Source organism: Dreissena polymorpha, chromosome 15 (assembly GCF_020536995.1).
Source record: "Dreissena polymorpha isolate Duluth1 chromosome 15, UMN_Dpol_1.0, whole genome shotgun sequence".
Lineage (NCBI taxonomy): Eukaryota > Metazoa > Mollusca > Bivalvia > Myida > Dreissenidae > Dreissena > Dreissena polymorpha.
Window position 1 is genome coordinate 44,748,170 of NC_068369.1, and position 21,866 is coordinate 44,770,035.

The 21,866-nt window shown below is 38.0% G+C and overlaps 1 protein-coding gene across 1 annotated transcript in view; it reads right to left on the reverse strand.

Moving 5' to 3' along the window:
• Positions 1-21,866, reverse strand: part of LOC127860599 (high-affinity choline transporter 1-like) — a 32,335-nt gene that overhangs the window by 8,746 nt on the left and 1,723 nt on the right. The window contains exons 2-9 of the mRNA XM_052398741.1: positions 19,375-19,554; positions 18,412-18,519; positions 14,418-14,573; positions 11,338-11,486; positions 6,168-6,293; positions 4,926-5,079; positions 2,133-2,240; positions 519-625 (exon numbers count right to left, since the gene is read on the reverse strand). Coding sequence (XP_052254701.1) covers positions 519-625; positions 2,133-2,240; positions 4,926-5,079; positions 6,168-6,293; positions 11,338-11,486; positions 14,418-14,573; positions 18,412-18,519; positions 19,375-19,546 — 1,080 coding nt within the window. The 5' untranslated portion in view covers positions 19,547-19,554. The remainder of the gene's footprint in view (positions 1-518; positions 626-2,132; positions 2,241-4,925; positions 5,080-6,167; positions 6,294-11,337; positions 11,487-14,417; positions 14,574-18,411; positions 18,520-19,374; positions 19,555-21,866) is intronic.

Below are 21,866 nucleotides of genomic sequence, written 5' to 3' on the forward strand. Positions count from 1 at the left end.
AAGGGAAACCATACTTACCAAACTAGAAGACATCAAATTGAATTTGGCAAAAATATGATGACTTGATAATTATAAATTTAATAGGTACACTTTCTATTCATCTGAAGCGAATGAGGCCTATTGACTGAATTAAGTACACACAGTTTCTGCCAAGCAAAAATTAAAAGTCTGTATTCAATTTGCAATATTATTATATTTAATGATGATTAGGATGTTCTTCTACACGTTACCATGTTTCTAAGGATGTTCTTATACGCATAACCTTGTTTCTAAGAATGTTCTTATACGCATAACCTTGTTTCTAAGGATGTTCTTATACACATTACCTTGTTTCTAAGGATGTTCTTATACACATTACCTTGTTTCTAAGGATGTTCTTATACACATTACCTTGTTTCTAAGGATGTTTTTATACACATTACCTTGTTTCTAAGGATGTTCTTATACACATTACCTTGTTTCTAAGGATGTTCTTATACACATTACCTTGTTTCTAAGGATGTTCTTATACACATTACCTTGTTTCTAAGGATGTTTTTATAAACGTTGAATGTAAACATAGAGCTGGAGCCAAGTACAGAGCTGTCCATGGATGACATCACTGCTGCTGAGATGGCGCCTAGGCCTACAATAGGTATGAGCAATTGTTATAAAAAACAAGAGCACCGCATAACGGGTGCCAAGCTCGGCTGCGGATGCAGTTTTGAAGAAATGAAAGCTTTCAGAATTTATTTTTTTTTTAGAGGTCACAGTGACCTTGACCTTTGACCTAGTGAGACAAAAATGGGTGTGGCGTGTAGAACTCATCAAGGTACATTTACATATGAAGTTTCAAAGCTGCAGGTGGAAGCACTTTGATTTTAGAGTCAATGTTAAGGCTTTAGCACAGCGGACGCCCGACGGCAGACGATGAGCTGGCTATGACAATACCTCAGGCTTTCTCCGAAAACAGCCGAGCTTAAAATGGGGTTAATGCATGAGCATTAAGTGTTGTCCCAGATTTGTCTATGCAGTCTGCACAGGCATATCAGGGATGACACTTTCCGCATAACCAACGAAAAATTACATCAAAGCACAAAGTGTCAACCCTGATAAGCCTGTGCAGACTGTACAGACTCATCGGGACGACACTTTACACACATGTAATAAGACCCGTTTTTACAGAGTCCTGCATACATGAAATATTCCTCACTCATATAGAAGTATTCTGAAACACAGGGATGAGATACTCAAAATGTTATCATTTCTGCTATCAAATTATTACTATTAAGCAAGAAATATATTTTCAAAGTTATGTTTTTTTAGCATACATATAAAATTAGAATAAGGACATAACTTGAAGCTTTAAGATTTAATATTCATGAATTTAATTTACATAAATAGTTAAATGGAACAGTTTATTGCTTTTATCTTAACAAACCTATACAGTTTTGCTTTAAGAAGCCCCGATACACAAGAATAATGAACACTTCTCATTCAAAATAAAGCTGTCCAAAACTGTTGAGTTTTCAGTTTTTAATGAAAGAAAAACAATTAAAAAGTTCACATAAAATAACTCAAGATTGGTATTAGCTTATAATCATTATAAATAACCTATTCTAATATACTAATACTGAAAATTTTCAAAAAATAATTTTCTAAAATTCATATTTAATTACACAATTCTGCTGGTAAAAAAATCCATTATTATAGCAACCAATAAACTAAATTTCTTATTGGGCTACTACAGCATTGTTGACCACATGATAACCAAGTTTGAAGAACAACATAACAAGAACAACCTAGGTTGCCGTGGCTTAGTGGATATGGTGTCCGCCTAGCGACTGGGAGGTCACAGATTTCATCCCAATGGTTGGAGCGCTCTTCAAAAATCCCCCAAAGACACCAAGTACTGGTTATTCCCAGAAAACAGACTTGAAGGGTTACAATAAGTATTAGGGTATTAAGTCGTTGATGCAATTGAGCTAAAATAAACAAGCAAATTAGTTGAATTGATATCCCCAGCTATTTGAACATTTTTGAAATGTGTGGACAAAATGATGGCCGATTCAATATCCCTCTGCTTTTGACAGGGGATACAAAAGTTTACATAAAGAACAACCTTACATAAAGTTTGAGACACAATTACCGACCCAGTATGGAGACGGCTGGTGGTGTGAACTCATTCAGCACATGGGGCAGTATTGCACTTCCCTGACCAATGTCCAGCGGCGATACACCCAGTCGGGTAGCGTTCCAATCTGAAATAGAACACAGTGGCGTTACACCCAGCTGGTAGCGTTCCAATCTGAAATAGAACACAGAAGTGACACACCAAGTCAGGTAGCGTTCCAATCTGAAATAGAACACACATTGTCTAGAAAACTCAAGCAGCAAAGTTCAAGTTCTATGCAGCTTAAAGACTCGATAGTGCCTTAAAGTCTTTGGATTTCTATGCTAATGAACTGAAAATAAACAGGTACAAACTAATAAACTTTTTATAGTAGAACAGTACAATATTTTTGCTTTACATTATGGACTTGTGTAACTTAAATTCTGGAGAATTTATGATATTTTATTGCATAATTGCTTCATTATAAAGTTAACAGGGTCATTGGTGTTAGCTTGTTAATTCCTCCAGCTTCTGGTCCTATGAACATAGCATTTTCTAACCATACCAGATAGCCTCAATCGGAGGACATTGGGCTTAATACATCAACGTAAAGTGTCTTCCCAGATGAGGCTGTGCATATCCACACAGGTTAATCAGAGACAACACTTTCCATCAAGAAATAATTTGTGTTTCAAGATCAATAAACACTATCCAATACTATAATGCTATATAAAAACTTCCAACAACAAAATGTGCCATACAAATGTTAATTACAATAGGAGGACCCAGAAACAAGTAACATTGGTACTAAAAACGTTAAACAACAAACATTCTGCAACTTTGTAAGAACTAAAAATAATTTCATGATGTCATCTTGTTTCATTTTATGGATGATATGGAGTCATGATCAGATTCATTCGGTTTGCATAATTGATGCCAGCTATCACAGAAATCTGCAGCTGCCGCCATCAAATTTCAACTGTGCTTTAAAACAAACAAGCATTTTGTATCTCGTTAAATCAATTTTACCAAACCAAATTTAGCATTGAAATTTTGCCAATTGCAATGAGGAACACTTAACTTAATCTTCAGAAGTATTCGTTGAATTTGAGCACTTATGGATCTTAAATAACATAATGATTACTCATGAGAACTAAATCATGCTTCTGACCCTGCCCGAAGCCATGGGCCAATCTCGCTATCCCTCATTGTTTGGATATTCTCGCGGGAAATTCCAATGGAATATATTGTCCCACAAAAAAATTAAAACTAGCATTTTGTATCTTGTTAAATCAATGTTAGCAGACAAAATATTGCGTTAAAAGGAAACTGATTTTTGTATGGGTTAACTTTATTTTACAAAGTATTAATTGATTTTGATCATTAAGGGATCTTAAAGTAAAAAATGTGCAACTGTCTCACAGTTGACAGTCTACAGACATTTTTCTGATGACCAGTCTTTCAAATACAGAGTGTATTATTTTAGAATATAGATTTTAATAGAGATATTTATTCTTACAAATATAGAGAAGCTGAAAATGATTAATTGCCTTAGAAACCTGTATGGAAAAGTGTTTAAAATTACATGGCTTGAAAATGACGAAACCGAAGTTAGAAAACTGTAATATGACAAAAGCGGTACTGTTAAATAGTTATCCTGCAAACGTTTCAAAGTATAGGGCATATTTTTTATTTCTAACAATTATGTTTATTTTTCTTAAGACCATTTAACTACATGGATTCCCAGCAGTCCCCTGAACCAATCCCACCTGCAGATTTCCCAGCAGCCCCTGGCCCAATTCCACCTGCAGATTTCCCAGCTGCCCCTGAACCAATCCCACATGCAGATTTCCAAGCAGCCCGCTGAACCAGTCCCACCTGCAGATTTCCCAGCTTCCCCTGAACCAACCCCAACTGCAGATTTCCCAGCAGCCCCCTGATTCAGTTCCACCTGCAGTTTTCCCAGCACCCCCTGAAACAATCCCACCTTCAAATATTCAAGCAGTCCACAGAAATAACCCCACCTGCACATATCCCAGAAGCCCACTGAACCAGTCCAACCTGCAGATTTCCCAGCTGCCACTGAATGAACCCAACCTGCAGATTTTCCAGCTGCCCCTGAACCAGTCCAACTTGCAGATTTCCCAGCCAGCCCCCTGAACCAGTCTCATCTGCAGATTTCCCAGCAGCCCCCTGAACCAGTCCTACCTGCAGATTTCTCAGCAGCCCCTGGACCAGTCCAACCTGCAGATTTCCCAGCAGCCCCCTGACCCAGTCCCACCTGCAGATTTCCCAGCAGCCCCCTGAACCAGTCCAACCTGCAGATTTCCCAGCAGTCCCTGAACCAGTCCCATCTGCTGATTTCCCAGCAGCACCCTGAACCAGTCCAACCTGCAGATTTCCCAGCAGCCCCTGAACCAGTCCCACCTGCAGATTTCCAGGCAGTCCCCTGAACCAGTCCCACATGCAGATTTCCCAGCAGCCCCTGAACCAGTCCCACCTGCAGATTTCCCAGCAGCCCCCTGAACCAGTCCCACCTGCAGATTTACCAGCAGCCCCCTGGACCAGTCCAACATGCAGATTTACCAGCAGCCCCCTGGACCAGTCCAACATGCAGATTTCCCAGCAACCCCCTGAACCAGTCCAACCTGCAGATTTCCCAGCAGCCCCCTGGACCAGTCCAACCTGCAGATTTCCCAGCAGCCCCCTGAACCAGTCCAACCTGCAGATTTACCAGCAGCCCCCTGGACCAGTCCAAGCTGCAGAATTCCCAGCAGCCCCCTGAACCAGTCCAACCTGCAGATTTCCCAGCAACCCCCTGAACCAGTCCCACCTGCAGATTTTCCAGCAGCCCCTATCAAGATGGAGGGTACGACCAAGACAAAAGCTGCACACGCCCCTGCCACAGAGAGGATCTGTGCCTGGCGACCGCTGCGTACCGACAACACACGCTGGAAATACGCCTGCCAAGGAATGGTGCCAAATGTCTGAATAGAAACATGCAGAATATAAAATAACATGAGAACACCGAAAAATAAATGTATTTCACAATGAAAACATTTTGTTTTTGAGTGAAAACATTTTGTTTTTAAGTAAAAACAATTTAAATATGTTCATGACTGCCTCAATTGTCTCACTTTAGTGAGATAAACATCACACATTTCCACTGATCACACTTTTTTATTAAGTCTATTATTTGTGGGACTTTAGATACTTAAAAGTATACCATGAGCTTACCATAGGGAGTATACATGTATTATAATCCCATCAGGGAGGACATTGTAAAATACAATTTGTGAGTAACAAAATATTTTGGTTCAATGATGATCTTATTAATGAGTGCCTACAGGGTTTTACACCTTAAATAACAGAGGAAAACTAAACGCCTCATTTCAAACAAAAACTTCTTTAAAATCATGCAATTTTCCCCTAAATCCGAACGTCCAAAGCTATATCAAATCCCAAATCAGCTATTTAGGGGATAATTGTTCCCAACATCAATAGGCTAGGGCTTCTTCCAAAGGAAAAGAGAAATTCCTTGTCTATGATGATCCATTTCATGTAGCTACGTGATGGTACTATTAAATTCATGTAGCTACGTGATGGTACTATTAAATTCATGTAGCTACGTGATGGTACCATTAAATTCATGAAGCTTCGTGATGGTACCATTAATGTTGGTATAGGAAAGTTCTGAGCAGTGAGAGAATAATGATCAACCCATCAGTGTGGAAACATGATGACCTTATCACTGTATATAGGTTAACATGGTGTAATGGATGCAATGTCCGCCTAGCGACCAGGTCACGAGTTTGATCCCCACCATGGGAGCGTTCTTTAGATCTCCCCAAAAGACACCAAGTACTGGTTCTAGGCCCAGGAAACGGACTCGCGAGCGTTTCAAATAAGAAATAAGTACTTTAAATGCAGTCAAGCTAAAATAAATAGGTTTAAAGTATAAAGGATGTTCCTAATATTGAAGGTATCAAATGTTTTTAGAAGAAAAATTTACTGGTATTATTAAATGTAAGCTTATTTATTAATAGCTCATTTTATGAACCAAACTGCATGTTACCATAGCAATGAGCAGGTCTATCCACTGTGGAAGCGAGGGCGTGTCCAGTTTCCCCAGCCAATCGTTGGTGAGCGTATCAATGCTGCCTACATTCTCATTGGTCAACACAAACGGTACACTTAGACACTGAAACAAGACCAAGAGTCCATTTGACAAAAACTCCCAGGAAGTCAACTCCAGTCATTAAATAACCACACATCAGAATGAAAGATAAATGTTCCTGGTTGTGGAGAAATTATATCCTTTAAGTGTGTTACGGGCAACGCAAGTTTAAAAAGAGCACCGCCTTGCGGGTGCAGACCGCTCATCTATTTTCTTTTTAAAGGTGAAGGGACTCTCAATTTAAATCACAAAGGAGGGAGAGGTGGAGTGAAGAGGGGTGTATAGTGTGGGGGTGTGGACATTAATTACATTATCTTCCAAAAATGCAAAAAAAAAAATGAAAAAAAAAATCGGGTGGGGGCGGGGGTGATTCTTGGGTGTGATGGTTGGACGGTATTTCAAAAATAAAATAATAAAAATAAATATTTGTGTTTTTTAACCGTTTCAAAAAAAATAATTTGGGGGGGTGGGGTGGGGGGTGGGGGGGGTGGGGGTATAGTGTGAGGGTGTGGTGGTCATTTGTGAGATGATCTTAAAAAAAAAAAAAATAGGGGGGGGGGGGGGAGATTCGGGGGGGGGGGGGGGGGGGGGGCACTAAGGTTTGGGTGGAGTCTATTGTGGTATGTCAGGTAAGAGTAGTTTTGTCAAAGTATCAATCAAATCTTATCATAAATAAAGAAGTTATGGCAATTTTAGCAAAATTTAATAATTTTACCTTGAGAGTCAAGAGTCAAGGTCATTCAAAGGTCAAGGTAAAATTCAATTTGCCAGGTAAAGTAACCTCGTGATAGCATGAAAGTATTTGAAGTTTGAAAGCAATAGCCTTGGTACTTTAGAAGTAAAGTGGATCGAAACACAAAATTTAACCATACATGTATATTCAAAGTTACTAAGTCAAAAAAGGGCCATAATTCCGTAAAAATGACAACCAGAGTTATGCAACTTGTCCTTTTACTGTCCCCTTATGATAGTTTGCAAGTGTTCCAAGTATGAAATCTATGATACTTTAGGGGTAAAGTGGACCAAAACACAAAACTTAACCAAATTTTCAATTTTCTACATGTAAGTATAAAGGCCCATAATTCCGTTCAAATGCCAGTCAGAGTTACATAACTTTGCCTGCACAGTCCCCTTATGATAGTTAATAAGTGTTGCAAGTATGAAAGCAATAGCTTTGATACTGTAGGAATAAAGTCGACCTAAACACAAAACTTAACCAAATTTTCAATTTTCTAAGTATAAAAAGAGCACATAATTCTGTCAAAATGCCAGTCAGAGTTACATAACTTTGCCTGCACAGTCCCCTTATGATAGTTAGTAAGTGTTGTAAGTATGAAAGCAATATCTTTGATACTGTAGGAATAAAAGGGACCTAAACACAAAACTAAACCAAAATTTTCAATTTTCTAAGTATAAAAAGGGCACATAATTCTGTCAAAATGCACGCCAGAGTTATCTAACTTTGCCTGCCCAGTCCCCTCATGATAGTAAGTAAGTGTACCAAGTTTGAATGCAATAGCATTGATACTTTCTGAGAAAAGTGGACCTAAACGCAAAACTTAACCGGACGCCGACGCCAAGGTGATGACAATAGCTCATATTTTTTTTCAAAAAATAGATGAGCTAAAAATCTAATCTTTTAATAAAATAAGGGCAAAACTTCCATTATGACAAATGAGGTTCATGTACTGGTTTCTGCAATTGTTAAGTTTCAGCCGACTAGCAGAATTACTTTTTGACGATGCTGCGAAGCATCGTCTAAGTTATCATATCATGAAAAAATTCTTCACAATGGCAACCTATGTTAAAGACCGAGCCAGTCCGATTGAGATAGCTCGATTTTTTTAATCGGCATACCTCCCTGATTATCATTGATAAAGGTATAGAAAGCTCAGCTATAAATAGGACAGCATATTCTGGGAAAAGATTTAATAATAGTTTGAAAACGTTAATTTTAAATCAGTTATATTCAATCCATTATATGATTATAGATCAATGAAACAACTATGCATTTTCTGTATTGTATTTGACATTTGTCTTGATTCAGTAAATAAATTGCGAATTAAAACGTGTTTAATTAACTTTCAACGCGATCATGAGTGTAAAGAAAACGAATTATTTCGAACCTGCAATTTGTAAACGTTGTAGTGACTATGGTATATAAACAGCATAATAGTTGTGTCATATCTGTGATACTCGCTCTTCTGCGTGCTTTCTCATTTTGCATATTTTATCAACTTTTCAAACATAAATTATAGAGCCACATCAGTGCATATACTATGTTTGACAATTCATTCGTTTGTTGGATATTGTTTGCTGTTTTAAACACATATTAAGTCATATCGCGGAGATTTAGTTAACCTTACCATGTGTTCATGGGCGAACTCACGTATTCAAGTGCTCTAACGACTATGTGCTCATACTCACTTTCGATCGGGAATCGTCCTGAAATTATTGCCGTACTTAAGCTACAAACATGCCTCAGCTTATTGAATTAGAGAAAAAGAACGATAATCAAAAGAGAAAAAGTATATGTTCTTGCACATGGGATTGTGAAATCACGTCCGTACACATAGCATCATTAACTTAGGAAAGGAAACAACAAAATTTAAAGTTTGGTATGATATACATGTGAAATTAAAGAGCATGGTGTAATTAAAAAGCCTGTCAAGTTTTGAATTTATATGCTGAAACGTAATGTTATAACCCACAAAAGTTTTACTGTAACAGACAGTTTTTTAAGATAAGTGGTACAGAAAATACATGTCGAATACCTTTTTAAAGATATTTCTTGTTATATTTGATCAAGAATGTAACCCGCTTCCCAGTTTCGCTGAAAGGATCAAGTTCCCCACGGGTACTACTTCCCCGTACCCCCAATTTTTTTTCGTACCCTACATTTTTCGTACCAAATTTTTTTCGTACCCAATTTTTTTTCGTACCCACATTTTTGCTCGTAACCAAATTTTGTTCGTATCCATTTTTTTCCTACCCAACTTTTTTTTGTAACCAAATCTTTTTACGTACTTAACTTTTTTTGGGCATAATTTTTGTACCCAAAATTTTTGTACCCATTTTTTTCCTACCCCAAATTTTCGTACCAACATACACAATTGTTGTGATGTAGATAAACTTAAATAGATGCTTTTTTATCAATCCTCTTCAAAAGCATCGTCACACCAGTACTGTCAGTACTTTGATATAGGTAGATAGTGTGATGTTAGTTTTGGCAATACAGTAGTAGCACAACACCTAGGACAAAAAACTGTCCATATACAATATCCATCCCATACTACATGTATGATCACACTTTAACATCTAGACACAAGCATATGCAATACATATGAGTATGGCTAATGGGAAATGTTAATAGAAATAAATCTACATATAATAGTATTTATAAATGTACATAACTGTTTGAACTTAGTACCAATGATTACATTTTTGAACATGCTTTATACATGCTAATGTTTTATGAACAAAGAAATAGTCAAAACATTTCACATAAAAAATATACAACAAATGATACCTGATAAGACTGCCATAGCCACTAAAATTAAATTAAGCATTGACCGAAAATTTGATTTTTCCCTGACTTTTCCATGACTTTTCACTGACTTTTCTGAAATTTCACTTTTCACTGACCATTTTTTTTTAATTCCCAGACTTTTCACTGACCTTGAATGAAAATCAAATTTCCCTGACTTTTCAAGTTAAGTGGCAACCCTGACCTTACCAGTCCATTGTGAAGTGCCCATCTTACCAGTCCATTGTGAAGTGCCCATCTTACCAGTCCATTGTGAAGTGCACAGCTTACCAGTCCATTGTGAAGAGCCCATCTTACCAGTCCATTGTGAAGTGCCCATCTTACCAGTTTATTGTGAAGTGAAAAACTCACCAGTCCATTGTGAAGTGCCCATCTTACCAGTCCATAGTTAAGTGCCCATCTTATCAGTCCATTGTGAAGTGCGCAGCTTACCAGTCTATTGCTGGCGCCCATCTTACCAGTCCATTGTGAAGTGCCCATCTTACCAGTCTATTGTCTGGCGCCCATCTTACCAGTCCATTGTGAAGTGCCCATCTTACCAGTCTATTGTGAAGTGAACAGCTCACCAGTCCATTGTGAAGTGCCCATCTTACCAGTCTATTGTGAAGTGAACAGCTCAACAGTCCATTGTGAAGTGCCCATCTTACCAGTCCATAGTGAAGTGCCCATCTTATCAGTCCATTGTGAAGTGCGCAGCTTACCAGTCCATTGTGAAGTGCCCATCTTACCAGTCTATTGTCTGGTGCCCATCTTACCAGTCCATTGTGAAGTGCCCATCTTACCAGTCCATTGTGAAGTGCACAGCTTACCAGTCCATTGTGAAGTGGACAGCTTACCAGTCCATTGTGAAGTGGCCATCTTACCAGTTCATTGTCTGGTGCACAGCTTACCAGTCCATTGTCTGGTGCCCAGCTTACCAGTCCATTAACTGGTGCCCAGCTTACCAGTACATTATCTGATGCCCAGCTTACCAGTCCATTGTCTGGTGCACAGCTTACCAGTCCATTGCGAAGTGCCCAGCTTACCAGTCCATTGTCTGGTGCCCAGCTTACCAGTCCATTAACTGGTGCCCAGCTTACCAGTACATTATCTGATGCCCAGCTTACCAGTCCATTGTCTGGTGTCCAGCTTACCAGTACATTATCTGATGCCCAGCTTAACAGTCCATTGTCTGGTGCCCAGCTTACCAGTCCATTAACTGGTGCCCAGCTTACCAGTCCATTATCTGGTGCCCTGTTACCAGTCCATTGTCTGTTGCACAGCTTACCAGACCATTGTGAAGTGCCCGGCTTACCAGTCCATTGTCTGGTACCCAGCTTACCAGTTCATTGTGAAGTGCCCAGCTTACCAGTGCATTATCTGGTGTCCAGCTTACCAGCCAATTGTCTGTTGCACAGCTTACCAGCCAATTGTCAGGTGCCCAGCCTACCAGTCTATTGTCTGGTCCATTGTTTGATGCCCAGCTTTTAGTCCATTGTCTGGTGCCCAGCTAACCAGTCCATTGTCTGGTACCCAGCTTACCAGTCCGAACACGATGAAGATGAGCTGTACCACATCTGTATAGGCTACACTTATCATCTGACCAATCATTGTGTAGAACACTGTGACCCCTGCCGAGGTCACTATGGCAACGGTGAGGTCAAGGTTAACAATCACACTGAGACTGGTTCCTGTTAAGACATAACATATAGAAATTCTGTAAAAGCATAGACATTCTTGTATGCAAGAAAAACATTTTTTTTAATTAATAATAGAAATACAAAATCTTCACTATCTCCAAAGCCTTAAACTTAATTATTGAGTTCATCCCTTTGTTATTTATATTACAAGAGGCCTAAAGGCCCTAGGTAGCTAACCTGAGACATGTAGGGAAAAATAGAAGTGCCAATTGTGTAATGTTTGTGTAATAACTGTGGCCTTTATCTCTGTTTTTCCTCTGTATGACACAGGTTTGATATGACCTCAGTGTTTTTTTTCAGCATTTTGAGAATTAGGCTGGCTCCCTTTGGATAAGGAAAAAACGCGGATTTTTCAAAAATTGGGAAACTAGTGTTGTTGTTGTATTGCTAACAAATGCTTAAAAATTGACAATAAAATTGTTTTCAATATTATATTTACTATGGTGCAACTGAAAGAGCTGGATCAGAGAGGATCTAAATGTTGAGATCTAAACAAAAAATAATTAAAACAAGAGGGCCAAGATGTCCCTAGTTCGCTCAACTGAGAGGAGTAGGTTCATTTAATCTTAACCAAACATCAATCTTGACCTAGATATTGTCCAGACAAACATCCTGGTCAAGTTTCATCATTATTGAACCAAAACACTGCGTATGGAGTGTTTTTGTTTTTTGTAAGATTTTACCTGGTGACCTATATTTTGAGTTGACCCCCCTTACCAAACATCAAACTTTGCTTAAAAAATAAATATTTTGACCAAGATTCATAAAATCTGAAACAAAATTGTGACCTATAGAGTGTTTACAAGGATTTTGTATAATATTATGAAAATTTGGACAATCTAAGGGCAATAATTATGGCATTTATTATGTGATTTTGCTCATTATCAAACTTGACTGAGATCTTTCAGCAAATTTCATAAAGAATGCTTGAGAAGTGTGAATGCTAGAGTATTTACAAACCAAATGTGGACGAACGGACAGCGAACAAAGACCAATTCTAAAACCTCACCTGAGCAATCAGGTGAGCTAAAAAGTGTGTTTCACATGAGCCATTTTCCAACATGTTCGAGAAATCAATAAAACCAATGTATTGACTAAGTTTCACGATGATTAGGCAAAAAATGAGACTTCTATAGTGTTCCATTACAAGGTTTCTCTCTAGCCACATAAGAAAAACTGCCCCCCCCCCCCCCCCCCCCCCCCCCCCCCCCCCCCCGCAGCCATGTTATTCAACTGACCGAATTTCATGATAATTGGGCCAAAAATGTTACTTCTAGAGTCTTCACATGTTTTCACTATTTACGTATAGAGAAAAATGCCCCGCCCACTGATATCAATAAAACCAATGTTTTGTCCAACTTTCATGATGATTGAACAAAAATTGTGACTTCTAGTGTGTTTACAAGGTTTCTCTATAGCCAAATAAGGAAAACTGCCCCGCCCACTGGTGGCCATGTTTTTCAATGGACCAGAACCACTTTTGAACTCAACCAACATATCATTAAAGGGGCCTTTTCACAGATTTTGGCATTTTTTAACTTATTCATTAAATGCTTTATATTGATAAATGTAAACATTGGATCGTAAAAGCTCCAGTAAAAAATCAAGAATAAAATTAAAAAAAGGAAAAGAACAGTGCCCGGAGCAGGTTTCGAACCAGTGACCCCTGGAGTCCTGCCAGAGTCCTGAAGTAAAAACGCTTTAGCCTACTGAGCTATTCCGCCTAGTCACATACCCGACGTATTTTATACCTTATATAAGCAATCTTCGTAGTTTCACAAAATTTAACGACAAAAACAGAACTCTCCAAATTATTCAATCGTTTCGCGTTGCAACGCTTTATAATTTTTAGGTTTTAAAATCGTCAAAAGATGCATAAAATGGCTATATTAGACCATGGTAAATGTTCAGTATTACTGTTTCCTCACAAATATCATAACTAAAACGAAAATTTGCGAATCTGAAACAACTTTTTTCAATTTTGTCAATTTACCAAAGCGTGAAAAGATCACTTTAACCCTTTGCCACTCAGATGCAAAGTGAAAATGGCTTTTGCAACCAGCATAAAACCAGAACAGCCTGCGGGTAACTGTAAATTAAATGTGACTTTCTAAGGGACTACAAATGCGTCAAAATACGTATCTAAGTGGTAAAGGGTTAAGACAAACATTTTGACAAAGTTACATAAAAGTTGGGCATGAAATGTGACTTCTACAGTGTTGACAAGGTTTTTCTTTTTTTTGACCTAGTGACCTAGTTTTTGACCCAGCATGTCCCAGTTTCCAACTCCATTGAGATATCATTAGGACAAATCTTCAGACCAAATGTCATGAAGATCGGACAAAAAATGTGGCCTCTAGAGTGTTTACAAGGTATCTCTATAGCCAAATAAGGAAAACTGCCCCGCCCACTGGCAGCCATGTTTTTCAACAGACAAGAACCACTTTTGAACCCAACCAGCATATCATTAAGAAACACATTTTGACAAAGTTACATGAAGATTGGGCATGAAATGTGACTTCTACAGTGTTTTTTCTTTTCTTTTACCTAGTCACCTAGTTTTTGACCCAGCACGACCAAGTTTCAAACTCGACCGAGATTTCATTGGGACGAAGCTTCTGACGAAGTTTCATGAAGATCGGACAATAAATGTGGCCTCTTGAGTGTTTACGAACAAATGTGGAGAGACGGACATACGACGGACAAAGACCGGTCACAAAAGCTCACCCGAGCAATCAGGTGAGCTAAAAATTTGCAACCATCAATTGGGTATTTTGAGGTCCCAATTTGGGAAACATATATACTTTTTTTCATAGTGTATTGGGCCTGATACCAGCCCTGGATTTGAACAGGAAAAAAACACACTGGAACTGTGACAAATTTAAATTTTTACTATATTCTAAGGAGTAAGGTATGACTCACCTAGAGCTGAGAGGATGGAGGCAGTCCAGAACAGGTCTCCACAGAGAGAGGCCATATAGACCAGCACCACGACAACACCACCAAACCTCTCATTGAACGGGTCCAACATCGTCATGTAGCGGTGTTCACGCATGGGACCTGCGTACACCACACCACCTGATTCAAATATACAACACACTTAAAGCATATCTTTCCCCGTTCTGTAGCATCAAAAACCTTAGCAGTTTTCAGACAACTGCTAATCCATTTCCTGGGTAAAACCAGTACTTGCTGTCTGAAGAGAAAATCCTTAGGAATGCTCACAGAGTCAGCATTTAACCCTCTTGAACACTTGGAGGACACGGTCATGAATTTGTCGCAACGTCGTATGACCTTGCAGAGAAAGAAAACGTTCATGTTCTGAAGACGTCAATAAATCATTATTGTTGTTGTTGTTTATTGTCAGTTGTACATTAAAAACATTAGTAAAATGTTGAACCTGGATTGCGCCTCTTTTAACTTTAACAACAAAACTCTAAGTATAATGCAATTGCCGAGAGATACTATATCCACTAAGGAACCACAACCAACAGTAGACTTTAGTATCAAGGAAATAAAACATTGTGCAATATAAACCAGGGCTGCAACCATATGCCAACACATATACTACAACATATATTTCTTATCTATATAATTTGGACACATTGAAGTACTTACAAACACAACAACACAACTCGTTATTATTTGTATTTGTGTATCACATTTCTTCATATTGCCTATACAAAATGCATTTTTCAAAACAATAAACATTTGCGCATTTTAATAAGTTTTTACCTTCTTAGTAATTACATGTAATCATGAAAACAGTAGACCGCTCAGTGATCTATTCATTAAAAATCGGGTCCAGTAATCGGCCCCATTCCAAAACGAAAAATATCTATCTTTCCCAAACGGGAGCTAAAAACTCCGAATGGGAGGTTTCCAAAAAAAAAAAAATTTTTTTTTTATAAATCTCAATATTTTGTTCTACTCCCATTAATATCAGTTCAACCTTTGTAAATATAAAACACTTGTATACTCAATTTTGAAGCATTTTTAGCAAAACAACAACAACACTAATTTCCCAATTTAAGTCAAAACACCGCAAATTTTTCCAATGCAAAGGGACCTGGCACCATTCCCAAAAAGGTAAAAAAAAACACTGCCGCTGGATCATGAACACTGCCGCTGGGTCATGAACACTGCCGCTGGGTCATGAACACTGCCGCTGGGTCATGAACACTGCCACTGGGTCATGAACACTGCCGCTGGGTCATGAACACTGCCGCTGGGTCATGAACACTGCTGCTGGGTCATGAACACTGCCGCTGGGACATGAACACTGCCGCTGGGACATGAACACTGCCGCTGGGTCATGAACACTGCCGCTGGGTCATGAACACTGCCGCTGGGTCATGAACACTGCCGCTGGGACATGAACACTGCTGCTGGGTCATGAACACTGCCGTTGGGTCATGAACACTGCCGCTGGGTCATAAACACTGCCGCTGGGTCATGAACACTGCCGCTGGGTCATGAACACTGCCGCTGGGACATGAACACTGCCGCTGGGTCATGAACACTGCCACTGGGACATGAACACTGCCACTGGGACATGAACACTGCCGCTGGGTCATGAACACTGCCGCTGGGTCATGAACACTGCGGCTGGGTCATGAACACTGCCGCTGGGTCATGAACACTGCCGCTGGGTCATGAACACTGCAGCTGGGTCATGAACACTGCCGCTGGGTCATGAACACTGCCACTGGGTCATGAACACTGCCGCTGGGTCATGAACACTGCCGCTGGGTCATGAACACTGCCGCTGGGTCATGAACACTGCCGCTGGGTCATGAACACTGCCGCTGGGTCATGAACGGGGATCAGTTCAAATGAGCCTCGTTCTGTGAAAACGGGGCTTCATGCAAATGTAAAAGTCATATATGGAGCCTTTTTTTGATCTAACGAGGCTTTATGTATGTGCGTAAAGTGCCTTCCCAAAATAGCCTGTGCAGGTCTTCACAGGCTGATCAGGGACGACACTTTCTGTTTATATGTTTGTTTTAGATAAAAGGAAGTATCTTCTTGTCAAAAATCCAGTTTAGGTGAAAAGTTCCATGCAAAATCAGCCTGTACAGAGTGCAGAGATAATGATATAATTTTCATTTGAACCACTTCATCTAAATGAATTTCTTTTCAAAAGAATTATATGCCAACCCAAATCCTGATGAATCCCATAAAATGCAATGATTTCCTATTATACTAATACACTTCAAGTTTGATATTGGGATTGTTTTTTAATAAAACTGTTTAGTCTGTTAACTTCAAATGCATTTTGTGGTTAGAATTTTGACACACAATGGAAGGATTTTGATGACATAGAGGATATTTGTTGGATTCGGTGGATTATCGATTTTAATTCATGAGTGATCATAGAAAATATATATTTTATATGATCACGAGTGAATTAAAATTGATAATCCACCAAACCCAACAAATTTTCTTTTTATTTTATGCTTCATTTCACAGTTTAAATACAACGTTCAAGAGTTTAACCAAAGAATTTCGTTGGGAAAATGACGTCATTTCGTCCAAAAATGACGTCATTTAACATAAACAGTGAAAATCATCGATTATTTTCACTGAGAATTTTCATTGTTTCAAAACAGTGAAATTATCAGTTTAATTCCCTGATATTTCTCTATAAACCACCGGAAGGCATAAAATAAATTGTGTGAACCCGTATTGTGACAATAGTATTGCTGTACACTATCTCTTTAAGTGCTGGAACCGAATTTTGAAGGCCTTTGCAAACAGTCTGGATCCAGATGAGACGCCACAGAACGTGGCGTCTCATCAGGATCCAAACTGTTTGCTATTCTGATAGTATTCTTTGAAAGAAAATCAAAGAAAATGCTAGTTTTAGAAATTCAGCAGACAATATTTTAGCAGACGACAAAGCATGCAAAGGGTTATGCAGGTCAGGCTTTCGTTTTGTTTTCACCATTTTGGGAATAGGGCTGGGTCTCATTGGATAGGAAAAAATCATTGTGTTTTGAATAAAATTGGGAACTTGGTGTTGTTGTTTGGCTAACAAACGCGTCAAAATTGGCAATAAGTGTTTCAATGTAATATTTATGAAGTTAAACTCACTGAGCAGGATAGGAGATAAACTAAATGTTGTGATCTAAAAAAAGAGTTCCTTTTTTGGAAACCTTCAACTGGGATTTGTTGGTCCCATTGGGAAAAATGTATGTAAGGTTTTCATTTGAGAATGGGGACAAATATCGGCCACCAATTTGAAAAAAAACACCTGGCTACTCAATGTATATCTCTATATCGGTATACTGTTTGCAGAAGTGCTGCCACATCTCAAAAAACCTTCACTAGATTGAGATTTTTCAAATGTAAGAGGCAAGAATATTCTGCATTTTGGGAATGTAAACTTTCTTTGAAAAGAATTCTTATGTTAATTTCAGCATGAGAAATATGCATGTTAAATGCTTGGTCCCAAAAAATTGATTGCTAGAACAAACTTAATCTATGCTCCTGAAGCAAACGTGAGTAATGAGGCTATCAAAACTGCGCACATATAAATAGCTTATGAAACATTTCATTGGTTCCACCGCCAATGTTGCACTGAGATTCAATAAGTGCATGCAGCTAGTTCACTTTTGTCATCTGTATGATATTAAATCAAGAAAATAAACTTTGTATTGATGTGTGATATCATGAACATGTTATGTCATCAGTTACTTCATTAATTCAGGGACCTATAAAAACAAATGTTAAGGTCCCTGATGAATTCTTATGAAAACTAACTTTTTTGACAGCCAGTCACTATATATTGTTGTAATGACAACTATATAACCTCGGGTTTTCATGTTTGAAAAGATAAGCAAAAAAATTAGATTGATGAAAAATTAAACAAAAGCACATAAGATTCCAGTTTGTCACATAAAGAAGAACACACCTATTATAAGACCGATGAAAATTCCCAGTGGAGCCAGTGTCCACACCAGCCCTGCTGTTGCTATGGATTCGGCAGTTCCATTTATGTAACCACCTCCAACAGTTGTAGCTGAAACAAGAGATGTGTTTGTCAGAAACAAAATGCCCCCTTCTGCGCCGCTTTGAAGCCATATATTTGACCTTTTACCTTGAAGGAAGACCTTGATCTTTTGTGCAGCTCCATGAGATACACATGCATGCCAAATATCAAGTTGCTATCTTTAATATTGCAAAAGTTATGACCAATGTTAAAGGTTTAGGAAGGATGGACAGACTGACGGAAGGACTGACCGACAGTTAAAAAACTATATGCCACCCTTCGGGAGCATAAAAAGTGACCTCTCAATTGTTCACAGCATACATTTCAAATTTTGTATTGCTTATGAATCATGACACACAGTGAAGAAAAGGGGATTAAACACTCAAAAGTCTGTTAGGGAATGTGGGAAGTCCTTCCAACAAAGGAATTAATCAGTAACAGGGAATTTGATAATCATAAACTCATTTTGTAAATCAAAGACAATTTATACTATCTACTAAGTTATATAAACACAAAGAAATATAATACTTTTATTAAACTGCATCCCTGTGTTAGGTTAAATTCATGAATATTCATTATCATGGTAAAATTTTGCACCATAGGCACATTGTGGACAGGTGAGCAAAAACTGTTGATGAACTCTTAACAGACTTAGTTCCTTTAATCTTACTCATCTTTAAATGATAACAAACACATGCAGAAATGCAAGGAAGAAATTAGTTTAAAATTAGAAACTTTTTTTTGTATTGACCTGTCAAATCTATGCAAATCCTTTACAAAAAGATAAGATGGTGATTATTATATTTCCCATTTTAATAATTAGGAGTCCATTCTAACTCCAAAAAAAAATGCCAGCCCTTACAAATCCTGATCACAATGGCCAACCTGTCATGGTGAAGATGCCCACAAGGGTGCTGATGTTGCGGTCGGCAACGATGGATGACTCGAGAGTGGGCCTGCCAGTAAGGCCTTTCCGTCTTGCAGCCAACACGCCCACAATGAGGATGATAAGGTAGAATACAACCAGCACAATGAGCCCAGCGATGTTCACAGCCATGATTTATACTGGAAATGTACAATGAAGGGATTTATGACTTTTTAACAAACATGCTTACTGATGACTAAATCTTAGGTGTCTGTCCCAGTCTCCAAGGTAACATTTTAAGCAAGAGAAGTTTAACGAACAGGTTTTATAGAACTAACTAGACCTGTTCACAATACATTTATATAGCACAAGGTAAGGAAATATAAAGGGATATTTTAAGGGGGGAAATGAGGGACAACAATACAGATATCATCCTCCAGTCTTTTATGTGCTGCTTGAGATTCATGCCTGGTGAGGTGTCCAAACCATGCCAGCTTTCTTCGTTTGATGGTTGCCATTAGGGGCCCTTGAGGGCCAACAAGTGTAGCAGTCATGTTTAAGACGTACTCATAAGTCTTGTGCTACATGCGGAGCAGTCTTTGTACACATTTTTGTTCAAATGCCTGCATCCTGCGCAGTGCTCTAGATAACATGCGTAAAGGCTTAAAAACGTATTAAATTTCTTAAATAACCATTTAGATTTAAAATCTTTGCGTAAAGTTACGCAATGAAAAAATAAAACACGAATTGGAAATTTTTGCATGTGCGTATTACTTTCAGTAGCAAATTATATACGGTAAACATTTCATCCCCGTTCTGACGCTCAATTAAAACTACAACTTTAAGTCAACGTCACTCAAGCAATTGCTGTGAGGAAAAGCCACACCTAAGAACGGTCGAAAGGCCAAACAGTCTTGATTCTGTTCTCCTAGTATTGCAGGCGAGTCATTATTGTTTATTGTACCTTTTTAATTACACTTATTGTAATTTTTATACACAAGAAATATACTGTATAACTACATGTATTCAAAATGTCATTAAATTAAATGCTAAATATAGGTTTTGATATGACTTTAACGGCGACCAAAAGGCCATTATGACCTAAGCCGAAGTGTCAGTGACCGTCTTACATTAAAAAAACAAAATGGTCGACCGAGGCGGCGTATCAAAGCGTGGAAGGCAAAAAAACCATTTCAGTGTCAAAACTCCACGCTGCATGCATTCTTTCTATTAGATTCAAATACCCAAAGCATGGTTTTCGTCAATAATTGATGAACTTATAAGCTCTTGCAAAGCTGTATGATTATGGGAAAGCAAGAAACGGAGAAGAAAAGCCAGGCTTTTCCAAGACTATAAACCAAAATGTTGAATAGTTGATGTGTCAAAAACAATGAATAACACATTATTTAGTAATATATTAATAATTTTATAAATAGGGGGTAAAATAAGAATTAATTTTTAAAATAGGGAGTAAATAAGAATTGGACCAAATTTTTATCTGGAGCTCTGATCCTGCGACAGTGTGAAGCATCCAAGTCTCACAGCCGTACAGAAGGATGGAGACTACAAGGGTCTAGAAGAGCCTGTTCTTGGTCTAAAAGCTGATGGAACTGCTTGTCCACAACCTTCTCAATCTTCTACATATACCTAAGTTTTATTAGGTGTAAACAATTTAATTGTTCCCCTTATATAAGAAATAAACCACTTTCTTCTTTGGAGTCGTCCTTATTTTCTTCATTTACATGATTTAGAACTGGTTCATGTATTAATGAAGGAAATGTTATTGTAGTTGGGCATATTGTTCAAATATAGAATGCTAATATACGGCATTATTATTGTTAATCACCCCACCCACTTCTGACCATTCCAGAAAGTGATATGTCCTTAATGGTTTACGGAGGTTTCGTCACACTGCAGTTTCGTCACACTGAATTTACTGTAGAAAACGGGTAGAGGGTTCGTCACAATGGTAATATATAGGTGTGAATAATACCGGGAAACTTTAGCACCTTTGATTGACACCTTTCTTCTGTTATCAATCAACATGTTTTTTTTTATTTTCTGTTAAATTCGATAAATTGAAGTATTTAGTTAGTATGCACATACAATTAAATGACATAATACAATGTTGATTATGATTCACAAAAACATTTATTAAAATACAACACAATATTACACAATACATTAACATAAACATCTTATTAATAAACGGTATAATAATATACTTACCTTAACACAACACATACATTTATTAGCAAGCAATATTACACTAAGCATAAATATTTGCATATAATACATAAAAGATTTAATCAAATATAAATCTACTCAATAAACGGTACAATAATATACTTACCTTTACGCACCACATACATTTATTTCCAAACAATATTACACCATGCATAAATATGTGCATATAAAACATAAAGATTTAATCAAAAAACAAATCTACTCAATAAACCAATAATATACTTACCTTTACGCACCACATACATTTAATTCCAAACAATATTAC